The sequence below is a fragment of the Hyaena hyaena genome, unplaced genomic scaffold, assembly GCF_003009895.1.
Source record: "Hyaena hyaena isolate Hyena2069 unplaced genomic scaffold, ASM300989v1 scaffold_131, whole genome shotgun sequence".
Classification (NCBI taxonomy): domain Eukaryota; kingdom Metazoa; phylum Chordata; class Mammalia; order Carnivora; family Hyaenidae; genus Hyaena; species Hyaena hyaena.
This window is the reverse complement of record NW_024080761.1, coordinates 3,421,761-3,436,812: the sequence shown is the minus strand read 5'-3', so window position 1 is coordinate 3,436,812 and position 15,052 is coordinate 3,421,761. Positions and strand designations below refer to the sequence as shown.

Sequence of the window (15,052 nt, the reverse complement as noted above, 5' to 3'; positions counted from 1 at the left end):
GAGCAGACAACAAACAACAAAGGTCTTGGCTGGCTTGGGGCTAAAGGCCCCCTCCTCCAGGAAGCCACTTCAGATTGCTTCCCCCAGTCCCCACTGCATCTGCACACTGTCCCACGAGCCCCACCTGCCACCCCATGGATGCCCAATCCTTGTCCTCAGTAAGAGAAGCTATCAGATTAACCAGTGAGAAGATGCATCCACGTTACAGAGGAGCAGTCTGTGCCCCCAGTAGGCAGAGGCTGGGCGTTCTTCTTTCTGGTGTCCCGTGTCCAGGGCAGAGCCCGGCATACTGCAGGTGCTCAGTAAGTGTTGAACAAGTGTGAAATAGGGAAGCGATGCCAGAAAACAAGGTCAAGGATGGCTTTTCCCCGAGGACAGGGCTGTCTCCACACTCCTCAGTGTGGCACAGGGGCCCTAAATCCTGAAGAAGGTGACCCAGGGCGGGGGCCGAATGCAGCCATTACTGGCGAGGTTCGCAAGGAATTATGGCGACAGGCTGCATTCAAAGCCGGGATGCCGAGGTTATGGGCTGTGTGGGTGTGAGTGTATGAGGAGGGAGTGAGCGTGAGGGAATTGAGGGTGTGAGCGCACACGTGTGCAGAAAGACAGGAAAACATCTAGAGGAAAATGTGCCAAACTGATCTCTGGGAAATAGAATCCAGATGGTTTTTATGGGCTCTTACGCTTTTTGGTATTTTCTTGATTTTTCTATACTCAGCTTGGGCTACTTTTAGAATCAGAGGAGAGCTAAATATAAGTAGTTTTTTTTTCAGGCCATTGATGCAGAAGGCGGAGAACAGGCAGAGAGGAGACTGGTGTGGCTGTGTAGACACCTGGGCCTGAGGGGTGAAGGGGGGTGCTCAGGGAAGGACAGGTGAGGTGAAGAGGGGCGCTCAGGGAAGCACAGATGACCAGGAGACAGGACATTGGGCCACCAACCCGGCTTCCTCACTCACCAACTTGTGTGACACTGGCCTCCAGTTCTCCATCTGGGTTCTAAGCTCCTAACCCCGATGCTCCAGAATTGTCTAGGGAGTGGGCCTGGAGGGGCTGGGTGTGAGCAGCAGGAGACACAAAGGGTCGCTCGCATCGCCACAGGTAGAACTCAGCCCTGCCGTGCCTACTGGGCCTGGGGTTCGGCATCGTGGGTGCCTGATGGTTGGAGGGGCAGCCAGCAAGTCCCCACAGCCAGAGCCACATCCCCACAGTCAGCAGCGTCCAGGCTAGGAGTGGACACTCGCACTATTGTTTTCTTAAGTGCCTACACTGTGCTTTAACTGAAACACGTGGGCAAAGGCAGTAAAGTGTTCCCATAAGGGGCTGGGTCCTATGGAGAGGAGGATTCACTGAGCCCCAGAGTCATGCAGAAGCTTCCCCTGAGGCTGACCTGTCCTGACCCCTGGTGTCCAGCCAGATGGCCCCTAAGTCAGGATCTCAGGTCTCAGAGGGGACCCTGAATCTCCTTCCAGGTAAGGGCCGTGCACAAGCCTTTATGAAAATTCCCTGAGACCTGGTAATTGCTACATCCTGTCCCTACCCCTCTCTACTCACCCCTAATGTCCTTCCCTCAGGCAGAGGTCTCGGCCCTGCTTTTACCAATGCCCTGAGTTCTCCACCCAAGTCGCTGCCCAGAGCAGCACACAGCAGAAGGTCCAAGGGGCTTTGGCTCAGAAAAACCTGGGTCCAAAGCGCCCATCGCAGAGCCAGGCCAGGGTGCCCTCCACCACGCTTGGGGGACAGACAGTCGGTGAGCGCAGGGTTCCCAGGGGCGGAGTGCCTGACGGTGGGGAGAACGGGCACGCAGCAGGGCAGGGGACAAACCACCTCCGGATGGCGGCGGGGCCTCACTGCAGCCATAAGGCTGAACCAGCTCTTGGGAGCAAACGGCTCACCCCAGCGGCGCAACCCTCTGGCCACGCCACCAGGGAGACTTCCAGGCCCTGTCCCTGTGCTTCACCTGCTGGACAGCCGTGCCGGGCGTCCTGGGGGCTGCATCCAGCCAGGCAGGGCCCCATCAGGGTAACGCGGCCTCGTCTTTACTTTCTTACCTAAGGGGGTAAAGGGACACAGCCCACCTTCTAGCCCGTGGGACTCTGATGTCTGCCAATATTTATTTTCTTCTCCAGGACTAGTGAAGAAAGGGGTCAACAGAAGGAGGTCTATAGCCTCTGGGTCTGGCAGGGGTGAGCCAAGGACAGACAGGACCAGCCCCGAGGGCCTGGTGACCGTGCTAGAGGACTGGAGAGACGGTGGGCCACCTCAGAACCTGATGTGGGAGCTCTTCGCGGAGGACAGAAGGGTGGCCTTCAGAGGTCTTGAGAGCTGCTTGATGGACGAGGGAACGGGCATGGGGGTCGCTGACCTCTGCGCGTCATACCTGGATGCCTGGGACAAGGCCGACATGGGGGACTGGAGGTGCAGGGAGGTGGACAAGGTGGCCTCCAGGAAGCCGGAGCCTGAGGCCGTCCAAGAGAGGGAGTCGCTGGGAGAGAGGGAGACAGTGGGTGAGCTGGTCACGGTGTTGGGCGTGGTCTCCCTGTAGGCATCCAGGTCCTTCTGGCAGTTGTGGGTGGGCGGGCAGGTGCGCTGGCCATGCTGCTCCAGGATGCTGTGCAGCACGAGGTCAGGCGTGTGGGTGGGCGACAGGTTGTTGAAGTGCAGGCTTTGGTAGACCTGAGGTGAAATCTGTGGGGATCAGAGCAGGGGAGTCTGCAGGGTTCACCCAGGACGCGGCGCAGGCGCACGGGGAGGACACGCCCTGGGCTCGTCCGTACAAGTGTGTGTCCAGAGTAGCGTGGTTGCCACCGATGTCCACAGCCGACCGGAACTGTGTGTGCACCGTGCGCCGGGCCCGGCAGCAACACTTTGAGGTCAGCACTGGACTGTTCCCATCTGAGAATGAGGCCCCAAGCTGGACCCGAGCGGGGCTCAGCTGTGAGGAGCCCCCAGACAAGGCCCCTCCTCTCCTGTCGGCAGTCACCACGCTGCGCTTCGAGGCTCATCTCTAGAAGGCAGGGAGGCGGGCCCCCTTCCCACTGACCTCTCCCAGCCCGGGACAGAGGGGTTCTCTCGCTTCACTCAGTGCCCACCACGGAGGGAGGAAGCCCTCATAAATGCCCTGATGGCAGATGTCTCTGGAAGAGGCTGGAGTCTGCACAAGCAAGAGGCTTGCGTGAAGGGGCTCAAAGCCGTCTTGCAAAGCCCCCGGCTCCCTCTTTCTTTCCCCAAGCAGAGCACCCCTTCCATGCCTTCCGTCTCTCTTGTGGCACCAGCAGCCCACAGTGTGCACACTAGGCAACCAAACGAACAGCCACGGACTCTGGGACAGTCTTTGAAGGCTTTCAAAAGTCCCAGGTCCACAGGGGTGCCTGGGTGGCTTAGTCGGTTAAGCGTCCGACTTTCGCTTAGGTCATGATCTCGCGGTTCGTGGGTTCGAGCCCCGCGTCGGGCTCTGTGCTGACTGCCAGCTCAGAGCCTGGAGCCTGTTTCAGTCTGTGACTCCCTCTCTCTCTGACCCTCCCCTGCTCACGCTGTCTCTCTCTCTCTCAACTAGGAAAAAAAAAAAAAAAAAGTCCCAGGTCCACAGAGAACCTGCTCCCACAGGCTCGATGAGGTGTGTCCTCAAAGAGAAAACCCGTGTCCATGGCCTCAACCAGGGCCTTGGCAAATACACCAACCTGACTGGCTTCATGCCAGAATTCTGTTAAAGGGCCGATGCTCCCCTCGCCCCCACTGGGCGGCCCTGTGGGTTCAAGCGTGGCCGTCGATGGAGATGGGATGCCCAGAGGCTCCGGCCCCGCAGAGGGCAAGCCCCACCATGCCTCACCTGGTACTTCATCCAGCCGTACCGCACGTTGGCGGACAGGAGGCTGGGACTCCGTGACCGCTCCTTGGGCTTGTATGCCGCTCCCACAATGCTGCTCTCCTGCAGGAGTCAGGGGCAAGAGTGAGGCCTCGGGGGTGACAGCTGAGGGTCCCTCTCTGCCCCTGGGGCCCCCACCCAGCCTCACCTGCTTGCCCTTGGACTCCCACTTGCGCCAGCTGCTCTCAATGTCTTCCGGGGAGCGCTCTCCAGCCCACGGGGACGTCTGGGTTATCTTCTGCAGGTTAGCCCAAGCCTCAGCCTCCGTGTCCGCCTTCCCCTTCAGGAGCGCCAGGAGCGCTGCCTGCTCCCGCCGCTGGTACACCAGGGCCTCGGCAAGAGCCCGCTCCTCCCTGATGGAAGGCGCTGTCTCTCAGATGCCCCCACGCCAAAGGTGGGCCAGCCTTCCCAGGGACCACAAAGGGCCTCTCCCTCCTGCGCCCAGTCTTCTTCTACCTTCTTATCCCTCTCCTGAGCCCACACTGCCCAGGACCCCGCTCTAAACAGGTGTCCAGTTAACATTAGCAAAGACCAAACTGACCCCCAACAAGTCCCGAGCCCTTTCCTACCACCCTGAGCTCTTCCCATGGAGGCCTAACACCCCACCTTGATCTCACCTGGACCTCCCCACGTGGCCTGTTTAAGCCTCCTCTCCCTCCCAGGGACTCCCCGCCTCTGCCGTGTTTGATAACCCCACGCAGGTCTGTAAAGATGTATGCCTTGACAAGAGACTAGGAGCCACAAGGACTCTATGGGTGCCTGGAAAACTCCTACGTACACACCAAAACCCAATTCCAGAATCGCTTCTCGTATGAAGCTTTTTTTTTTTTTTTAACTTGATCCATCCAATGAGGTGATTGTCCTCTGAGCCATTCCCGTTCTTATTAGTCCCATCGCTTATCGGATAAAACAACAACCATGAGGTTGCGTGTCCATCTCCCAAGTGGACTGTGAGCTCTCTGAGGCAGGACTCGTATTTGGGTTGTTCTGGATCTCTTAGAGCCTAGCACAGAGGCTGGTGGGCAGCAGCCCCTCACTACTTTTTGGAATGACCCCAAATCATCTGAGACTTGGTCAGGAATGCGACTGGAACATGGATGGAGAAGGAACGTGTGAAGGAAAGCAGCAGCAAGCAGCCAGATGTCCCCATGGATCAGGGAAATAACATAAGTGTCTGTTCGGGACCAGAGCCCTGGACACTCTCCTACCAGGGGCCTCCAGGCACAGAGAAATGGCCTCGGCAGGGAAGCCAGCTCGGGCAAATCTGAACCTGGCTCTGAGGCACAGGCTCACCTAAGGGCTTGCGTTTTCATATTTTCTGCTGGTTTGTACCACTCAAACTTTCGGCTGACCTGGGTTCTCAGGCCATAGCTGCCACCTGTAGAGTCAAGTTGCCTGCAGGTCCCAAGCCTTTGGCCTTCGCCAAATATGCCCGGTGCTACCCAACCCAGATGAGGCTGCCTGGGGCCTGGGCCAGTAGATACCAGGTGGGCTGTGATAACTCACTGTGGCTCTGAGTGGAAGGCCTTCTGGGCAGCAACTGTAGAGTCATCCTCCTCCTTTGACTCTTTTCTCAGTTCAGAATCACCAACCATCCGAATATCCTGCAACCTTTTCCAGACACTCAGGCCAAACGTCCCTGTGATTTAAGCAGATCCAACTCAGTCACAAGAACTGGCCTACCTCCCTCTCTATGAACCTTCTGCCCCTCATTCTCCACCCTCAAGACTCAGCTAGCAACCCCTTACCCTTGGCCTGTACCTCATGATGCTTACTGCATGCCAGGCATTGTGCTGGCTACTTAACAAATACGTGGAGGAACTAGCCCTGGCCCTACAGTACACTTGGAGCTCAGGCCAGAGCATCCTGCCCCATGTGAGATGGAAAGACCACTATGGCAATGACTGAGTGATCCTCAGTTGGGCTTAAGTAGCTCATGTGTAAAGCATCAATGACACAAAGCGATCAGGCAGCCATCAGATGTGAGATCAGGGTGGCACCGTGGGATTGAGCCCCATGTCAGGCTCCGCACTGGGTGTGGGGCAGGGCACCTGAGTGGTTCAATCAGTTAAGCGTCTGACTTCAGCTCTGGCCATGATCTCACATTTCATGAGTTCAAACCCTGCATCGAGCTCTCTGCTGTCAGCACAGAGCCCACTTCTGATACTCTGTCCCCTGCCCCTCCCCTGCTTGCTCTCTCTCGCTGTCAAAATAAATATTTAAAATTTTTAATAAAAAATAAAATTACAGAGAGGGAAGGGCCCTTCCAAGAAGAACTTAAACTGAGATCTGATTCCCTCTCTGGGAGCCTTTTCTGAGTCTGGGCAGAGGCTAAGTGAGAATCAAGCTCTGCTTAGGCAGCAGAAAGCACTGGAAGGAAAAGAAACCATCAGAGCTTCTGCTAGCCATTCTGGCTGGCAGGATGGATCAGGTCTAGTAGAGTCACAAGTGCATAGCTGTGTTTTCCACAGGACATTTGCTGAGCACTGGGGAGCCGAGGGCCTGGAATTTGGGTCAGGCAGATAGAATGAGGCTGTTGGGAGACAAATCCCACTAGAGGAAAAAAAAACTTTGACAAACACAACAGACTTCACCCTTGAGCCGGACTTCACAATGGAAGACGGAAGCAAACTGAGTCTTCTTAACACTGCAGCCCGGACCCAACCCAGCTCCGTTCCTGCCTGCAGTGAGATAAGTCACACAGAGGAACAAGCACATGTGCTAGAGGAAAATCACATCATTTTCAGTCTCTGTGGTTCTTTTATACAAAGTCCCAAAAGTCTTGGCTTCGGTTTAGGGGGGTGTTGTTTTTGTTTTGGGAGGTTTTGGAGGGGTAGATTTTTTTATGTATATAATATATAAAAAGACAGGAAAGTATAACCAATAATAAAGAGAAGAAATAAGCATTAGAATCAGACCCACAGATAATTCTGACACTGGAATTAGCAGATAAAACTTTACCTATTGTAAATAGTTATATAAAATAAAGGAAAGTACAAACAAAATGAAGGAAAAGAAGGAGAATTTCAACAATGAATTGGAGTCTACAGGAGAGAACCAAATCGGTATTTGAGAACTAAAAAAAGTACAAAATTAAGAATTAACTAAGTAGGTTTAATAGCAGGCTGCATACAGAAGAAGACAGAACTAATGAACTGGAAGGCAGGTCCACAGAAGATGTACAAACTAGAATGCAGAGATAAAAAACAAAAACAAAAAACAAACACAAAAGGACAGAATAGAGCATAAGAGACATATGGGACAGAGTCAAATGTTCTAACATGCATATAATTGGAACTCCATAATGGGAGGAGGAAGAGATGGGCAAAAGCAGTATTGAAGAGACAATATTTACCCACTTTTCAAAACTGATGAAAAATATCAACCCACAGACTAAAAGAGATCAGTGAACTCCAAACAGGATGAATATGAATAAAAGCACACTCAGGCACATCATAGTCAAACATATAAAAAGGGCAGAGATAGTTTGAAAAGTCATGTTGGCAAAGGTAATGAACTTCCAGTTGTCAGATGAATAAGTTCTGGGGATCTAATGTATAGCATGGCAACTGTAGTTAACAATACTATATTGTATACTTGAAATTTGCTAAGAGAGTAGATTTTAAGAATTCTCACCACACACACACAGATACTATGTGAGGTGATAGATATATCAGTTACCTTGATTGTGGTGATAATTTCACAGTGTATACATATACACTGCATATACAAATCATCATGTTATACACATACAATACCAGTTGACTCGGTCTTTTTTCCTATGTTTCTATTACTATGTCTTCATAGTCACCAGTCTCTTCTTTTGTAGTGTCTAATCTTCTATTAATCCCAACCAGTTTATTGTTACCTCAGACATTATTTTAAATTTCTAATTTCAATTTGAGTCTTTATATATATATATATATATATATATATGTATATTCGAGTTCTCTCCTTAACATGTTGACATTTTCTTCTACCTTTTGTAACACATGAAGTGTATTCATAATATTATAGATTTGCTAATATTATATATTATATTTATACTATATTATGTAGTATATTATATATAGTATAAATATATTTATAAATATAAATAGTATAAATATGTAGTATAAATATATACTTATTAAATATATATACTATATAATACAGTATATAATTTATAATATTACAAATATATATAACATGTACTAATATATTACACATATTATTTATGTATAAATTATAATATCTCAGGGATTACTATTCTCGCTGCCTGCTGTCTAATGTCTGGAAGCTGTTACATATATTTTGCTCATGTTTTGAGTTGTTTAAAGCGAGGATGTAAATCCAGTCCTTGTACTCTATCACGTCTGGAACCAACAGAAATGATAGGTAAGAGAAACAGACCCAGAAGTGGACCAGATATTGTTGTTATCAATGACTTTAAAACAACATTGGCAACATTTTCAAGAATATAAAGTGTAAAGTGAGGAGTTCCATCATAGAACAAGAATAAATTAAAAATAATCAAAAAGGTTTTTACCCATAAAAGAGCAGAAAATGCAAGGAAAGGAACAAGCCTTTGACAAGAGACAAGCGACCAAGGCTGCTTTCAGTCCTGGATAAACCCAGATGAGTCCTTAGTGAACTGTGAACAGCCTCACATGACCTGACAGATTATAATCCAGGATGTTCAAGCCACAGGGCAAGTCTTTAGCTGCCCATGAACAATTTCCCTCAGACCTTCACAGGGTATATGGTGGCAGTCCACTGAAGGTTGGGGGCAGGGTAGAAGAGCTGAGAGATAGACAATGCAAGTATTAAGTGTAAGAAAGTATAAGGTGCTTTTTCAGTGATGGCTATAAGGATATATGTATACTTTCTGAAAATTCACCAAGCTGAATCCTTTTGGTTTGTGTGCTTTACTTTATATAGGTTATAACTCAACAATTATTATTTAGTTTGAGAGAGAGAGAGAGAGAGCACATGAGTGTGCTGGAGGGGAAGAGAGGGAGAATCCCGATGCGGGCTCGAACTCACAAACTGTGAGATCAGGACCTGAGCCAAAATCAAGAGTCAGATGCTTAACCAACTGAGCCACCCAGGCGCCCCAAGGTTATTTTTAAAAAGAGAAAAGAATGTGCCTTCTCAGATACATGATTTGTAAAACCAACACAGGCAAATAATGTTGGGTGGATGGGTGAGGGGTAGATGGACAGCTGATGCATGAATGGACAGGCTGCTGACAGGACAATTGGAAAGACTCATATCCTGTGACATTATGTGAGCAAAGGCAGCTGCTGTAGCCTGAAACTCCACCCCACAGGACAGAAGGTTTGTGCCAGCTTGTGCTCTAACAGGGACAGGGCCACGATTAGCCATGTGACACAGCTGAGCTTCAGCAGGACCCATACCAATGGTGTCACCAGAGAGTTTCCAGGCCTTGGCGTTACAGTCTTGGCCAGCACTGACAACCAGCTGGAAGCTATCCACATACAAGACGTCTGCCACACTGTCCAAATGGCCCTTCCAGGAATTGAGAAGCTTGGGAGGAACCAAGGAAATGGTCTGGCCAGCCACGACCTACAGGGGACAACACAGGAGAACTACTTATCCCAAGTCATAGGTTCATTAGAAGGCATGTGAGACTGGAGGCAGCAGCGCCTTCTGGAAGGATCCTGGGACACGGGACCTAGTTCTAGCCATGTCCCCACATTTGCTTCCTGGTGACCACAGGTAAATCCTGGTACTTCTCTGGGCCTCACTGATCCCTTTGGTAAAATCATAAAAAAGCATTCACATATTGCTATACTGTTTACCAACTGTGTCTACACAGATGATTCCGTTTGAACATCGTAACAACCTTACAGGATGTGTATGCGTCTCACCATTTCGTTGAGGAGAGAACTGAGCCCAGAGCCACATGGTGGTGAGGATAGGACAAGGAAAATGGACAAAGGATGTGAAGAGACAATTCCCAAGACTCTACATGGCCAATAAAATAAGATGTCAACATCACTAATAAGAAAGATAGCTTCGTTAAAATCAAAGGAAATCACTTGTATCTAAAAATCGGCCAAAGGTCTTTTTTTTTTTATTTCAACCATTTATTTATTGAATGCCTTCTCTAAGTGAGGCACTCTGATAGACCCAAGGAACCCTCACTTGGATAAATACCGCTAATAATAAATACTTTATGTTGGCAAGGATAAAGTAAAATAGGCTAGTAAAATGCAAAACTATATAAACTTTCTGGAGTGCAGTTTGGCCGTACAGATTAAAAGCCTTAGAAAGATTTATGCTTTCTTCTCCTGCTACTTTCCATGAGATAAATTACCAGCTGCACAGATAAACAGCTACAAATAAACAAACCAAAAAAGATTTGTGAAAGAGAAAAATTGTTCTACCATTTTTCTAGCTTTTCAACGCAGCTTTATTGAAATATAATTCAATTCACCCATTTGAAGTGCTCGCTTAGTATATTCACAGAGTTTACAACCACCGTCACGTTCAATTTTAGATCATCTTACACCCCACCGGTGGTATAAATGGAATCCTGCGATATGTGGTTGCTTATGACTGGCTTCTGTCACTTGGCATGTTTTCAAGGCACATCATGGTGTGGTGTGGACCAGCAGGTCATTACACTGGGGTTGTTCTCACTTCCAGGCTGTTATAAATAATGCTGCTATAAACACTCATATATAAGGTTTTGCATGGATGCCTCTTCGTTACTCTTGGGTGTATATTTAGAGGTGGAATTCCTGGGTCATATGGTAACCCTACGTTGAACTTTCCGAGCAACTGTTAAATTGTTTTCCAAAGTGGCTGCACCACCTTACATGTTTGCCAGCATTGTATGAGAGTTCCAATTTGCCCACGTCTTAGCCAACACTTATTATCTACAGCCATCCTAATGAGTGTGAAGTGGGATCTCATTACGGTTTTGATATACATTTCCCTAATGGCTAACGATGTTCGGCATCTTTTCATATACTTCTTGGCAATGTGTAGATCTTCTTGAAGAAATGTAATAGGTAATAGGTAAAAAGTAACGGTGGCCTCATAGAAAACTCTTTGGCAAGAATTCTTGAAGAACTGACATTAATTCTTCTCTAATTACTTGGTAGAATTCACCGGTAAAGTCATCTGTACCTGGGCTTTTCTTTGTGGGAAGTTTTATTACTAATTCGATCTCTTGCGATATTCAGTTTTGTATTTCTTTAGATTTTCTATTTCTTTTTGAGCCCATTCTGGCAGTTCATCTCTCTCTAAGAATGTATCCATTTTCTATCACTTTTTTGATAATGAAAAATTAAAAACTGCTCTAATGTCTGACAATAATAAGTTAAATAAATGACTGTACCTCTATATAGTGAAATATTACTTTATCATTAGAAAGTCTGATTTTCAGGAATGTTTGATAATTTGGGAAATTCTAGTTACGTACAGTATAATCCCAATTTGTTTATAATGTATCATTATAACACTAAGAGAAGACAGATCCTGGAGTCAGACTTGAGTTTACTCCCAGGTCCAACATGGGTAGTTGTGTGAACTTAGATCCCTACAACTCTTCAGTTTTATCTTCCTCAGCAGAAAAGTAACATCTCCCTCCCAGAGCAATGACAGAGAGTCAGTAAGAGAATACATAAAAGCAGTGATCACAATTCCTGAAACACAGTAAACACTAAATAAATGAGGCTGACTGTTATTATAACGATAGTATTAACTTTATAGATTCCTCATATATTGAACCCATGGGTGACTTATTCCCAACGGATCTGAATGCAGTGAAATTTTCATCTTACTAAAACCAGGCTAGACATCATATCTTTGTGCAGAGATTCAAAAGGCACCTAAGACTGCAAGATGGCTATCAAAACTGCAAATGCATACAACCCTTTAATCTAGACATCCCCACTTCCAAGAATTTATCCTTCATACATATTTCTCACACATAGGAAATAACATTCACTCGTCACTTTTGTTTAAGAACAAAAGATTGAAAACAACCTCAATTTCCCTTCCAAGGGAGTTACATCAATAACATACCCTATGGCTTGCTACACCGCTACGTACTCGTATGCAAAGATCTCCAAGATATATTATGGAATAAGAAATACAAGGTGAGCACCAGTGTGTATAACATGCTACCTTCATGGAGAAACAACAGGAGAGAACTTTGCACATTTCTGTTTGCATAAACAAACACTGGAAGAGTCACCAAAAATCAACAGAACAAGATTTGGCTGAACAAGAAGAATTGGTTTTGGGGGAGGGGGAAGAGGAGTAAGACTGAGTCCTTACTAGAGGCCTTTTGCCACCCTGAGATTTTAAATCTTCAGTAGTGTAGGGGCACCTGGGTGGCTCAGTCAGTTAAGCGTCTGACTTTGGCTCAGGTCATGATCTCACGGTTCGTGGGTTCGAGCCCAGCGTCAGGCTCTGTGCTGACAGCTCAGAGCCTGGAGCCTGTTTCGGATTCTGTCTCCCTCTCTCTCTGACCCTCCCCTGCTCACGCTGCCTCTCTCCCTCTCTCTGAAATAAATAAAAAACATTAAAAAAGAAATTTAAATCTTCACTAGTATATAACATATAGAAAAGCGTACTTATGATAAATGTCGTGAATAAATTTTCACAGACTGAACACAACTGTATGACCAGACCAGGTTATGAAACAGGGCACTGTCCATCCCCCAGAAGTCCCCCTCAGGACTCCTTCCAACCACTCCCTGCCCCCACAAAGATAATCACTTCTACTAGGGTACGTTTGCTTTGTCTGGTTTTGCACTTTATATAGATGGAACTCTAAAACTTTACAATATGTATTCTTTTGTTGTCTGACTTGCTTAACTTACATTGTTCAAATAATTACCCATTTTGTAATGAATCGTTGCAAATCATTCATTTCTCATGCTGGATATTATTCCATACGTTGCGTATAGCACAATTTATTTTTCCAGTCTACACTGATGGGCATTTGGGTTGTTTCAGATGTGGGGTTATTAATTCTATCAATGTTCTTAGTTACTATCTTTCAGAGCACAGGCTTCTCCTGGATATAGCCCTAGCAGTGGACTTGCCAGATCATAGTGTAGACATATATTCATATATTCAAGTGGGTGGCACCAAATGGTTCCCCAAAGTGGTTGGACAAGTCTGCATTCCTGCCAGCAATGGAAATTCCAGTTCATCTACATCCTTGCCAACATCCGGGGCTGTCTGGCTCGTTAGTGTTAGTCATTCTGGTGGGTATGTAGTGGTATCACACTGTGGTTTTAATTTGCATTTGCTTGATAATTAAGGAGAAGTTTCTCAGCTTCCTTAGTCATTAGAGAAATATCAAGTGATTTTTGAACCATGGAAATATATTACCTACTCAAGAAAATACATAAACATTTTCATTATTTTAAAAAGAATTCATGAATCCAGGGTCTGCATTGCAAAGATTAAAGCCCATAGAAGGTGTGTGTGTGTGTGTGCGCGCGCGCGCGCATGTGTGTATACATGTGCATGTATATGCATGGGTACATACTTGTGTTTTACTGATTAATGGTGACTTCGGGCTAGCAGAAATGTTTCTGCATCAACCAGACAACATTGAACAAGAAACATGAAAGACCCAGAATCTCAGGAAGAGAGCCACAGCCCTGGATCATTAGTGGGGTTCAAATTCCCCCAGAATCTTCCTACCTCCTTCTCCTTCAAGGGGGTGTAGTGTGGGAGGTTGATCTGGGCCTGTTCAGGAATTAAGAGCCGGAATTTGTTTGTTCCATTGGGTTGAAGTGGCCAGTTGTCACTGAATGTGCAATAATCTTTGATGTCCCAGATCTAGGCACAAAATGTGGGTTAGTGGCCCGGCATCCCTTGACACCAACACCAACTCACGCTGTGGACCCCTCCCAAGCTACTTCTCTTCACTCTGAGGTGCGAGTGAGGCAGGTCTCACTCACACCTCTGAGATACCCAGACGCTCAGGGTCAGAAGGGACCCAAGGGAACTTGTCGGCCAGACCCATGAGCTGGCACACAGAGAGGGTGTGACTGGCCCATGGACAAGAGATTCTTGCCTCATGTCTCACCCCAAAGCATAGAGTTGGCTCCTGAGACAGCTGTTCACAGAGAGATGCATAGCTGGGGGTGAGGGAGTTGTAGGAAGAGAACAATGGAACAGGGGACCTACTGGGGGGTCCTTTTGGAACCATGTCCTCACTTGTGGGTTTTACTGCCCACTGTTTTACAAATGAAACCAGTACCCAAAAGGAGATGAGACAAGGCTAGCGCCACATGGAGCCAAGAGGTGACCGGAGCTTGGCAGACGCCAGCCCCTCAATCTCAAGCCCGTGCCTCCTCACCTTGATGTATCCTTTACAGTCCCCTGTGACAAGGATCAAGTCTTTCTCATCTGTGGCCATGGCGCCCACAACCACATCCTCCTTGTCTTCAAAGCCCACAGGGAACTTCCCCAGCAGGCCTCCGTCTCCGTGGATGGACCAGGCATAGATGTGGCCGTCCGTGCAGCTGCTCAGCAGCGCGGCTGTGTGTGGCAGGCGGGGCCTGGTCTGCAGGAAGATGATCTGTGCAAGAGAGGCGGGCCCGCTCAACAGTGCTGTGAGCTGGGGCTCACCCCGGCCACTGTCACACACAGTGCTGAGGGGCTCGGGCAAGTCACCACACCCCCTCGCTCCCCCAACTTCCTAGACGCCCAGTTAGAAAGGTGATGATCTACCACACTTCCCACGTAGCTGGTTACAAGGAATATTTGCTGCACTATGAGCTACTTGAGGGCAGAAGTTTGTGCCTTTTTTTTTTTTTTTTTTGCTCACTCTTTTTACCCTTAGCAACTACCATGGTGCTGACACATGGTACATAATCAGTGAACATTTATTGAATGAAGGCATACAAATCTGATGCATCCTAAGGCTCAAACAAGATTTTCTAAGACCTATAACTCCACTCAAAGAGATCTGAAGACCATACTCATTTTCCTTCCATTCTGCTTCACATACGTCTACAGTAAAATGCCATATTTTCCAGCCAGTTGCCAAGAAAGCATTTTAACCAAATTCTTGTTCAAGTCTTGTTTTGATCACGCCCCTCTGCTCACTTTCACCCTACATGTCACTGCTGTGGCCCAGGCAGGGGTGATGGGGGGCTGACAGTTACCATGCATGCCTGGAATGAGGAGAGAGCTGCTCTCCTGACC

General features: G+C 47.7%; 1 protein-coding gene across 1 annotated transcript in view; it reads right to left on the bottom strand.

Annotated features, from left to right (window-relative positions):
* Positions 1 to 2,094: 2,094 nt before the first annotated feature.
* Positions 2,095 to 15,052, bottom strand: part of EFCAB8 (EF-hand calcium binding domain 8) — a 57,699-nt gene continuing 44,741 nt past the window's right edge. Inside the window, exons 20-26 of the mRNA XM_039237719.1 lie at positions 14,202 to 14,423; positions 13,541 to 13,678; positions 9,262 to 9,430; positions 5,369 to 5,501; positions 4,011 to 4,215; positions 3,827 to 3,925; positions 2,095 to 2,685 (exon numbers count right to left, since the gene is read on the bottom strand). Of these exons, the coding sequence (XP_039093650.1) occupies positions 2,260 to 2,685; positions 3,827 to 3,925; positions 4,011 to 4,215; positions 5,369 to 5,501; positions 9,262 to 9,430; positions 13,541 to 13,678; positions 14,202 to 14,423 (1,392 nt within the window). The 3' untranslated portion in view covers positions 2,095 to 2,259. The remainder of the gene's footprint in view (positions 2,686 to 3,826; positions 3,926 to 4,010; positions 4,216 to 5,368; positions 5,502 to 9,261; positions 9,431 to 13,540; positions 13,679 to 14,201; positions 14,424 to 15,052) is intronic.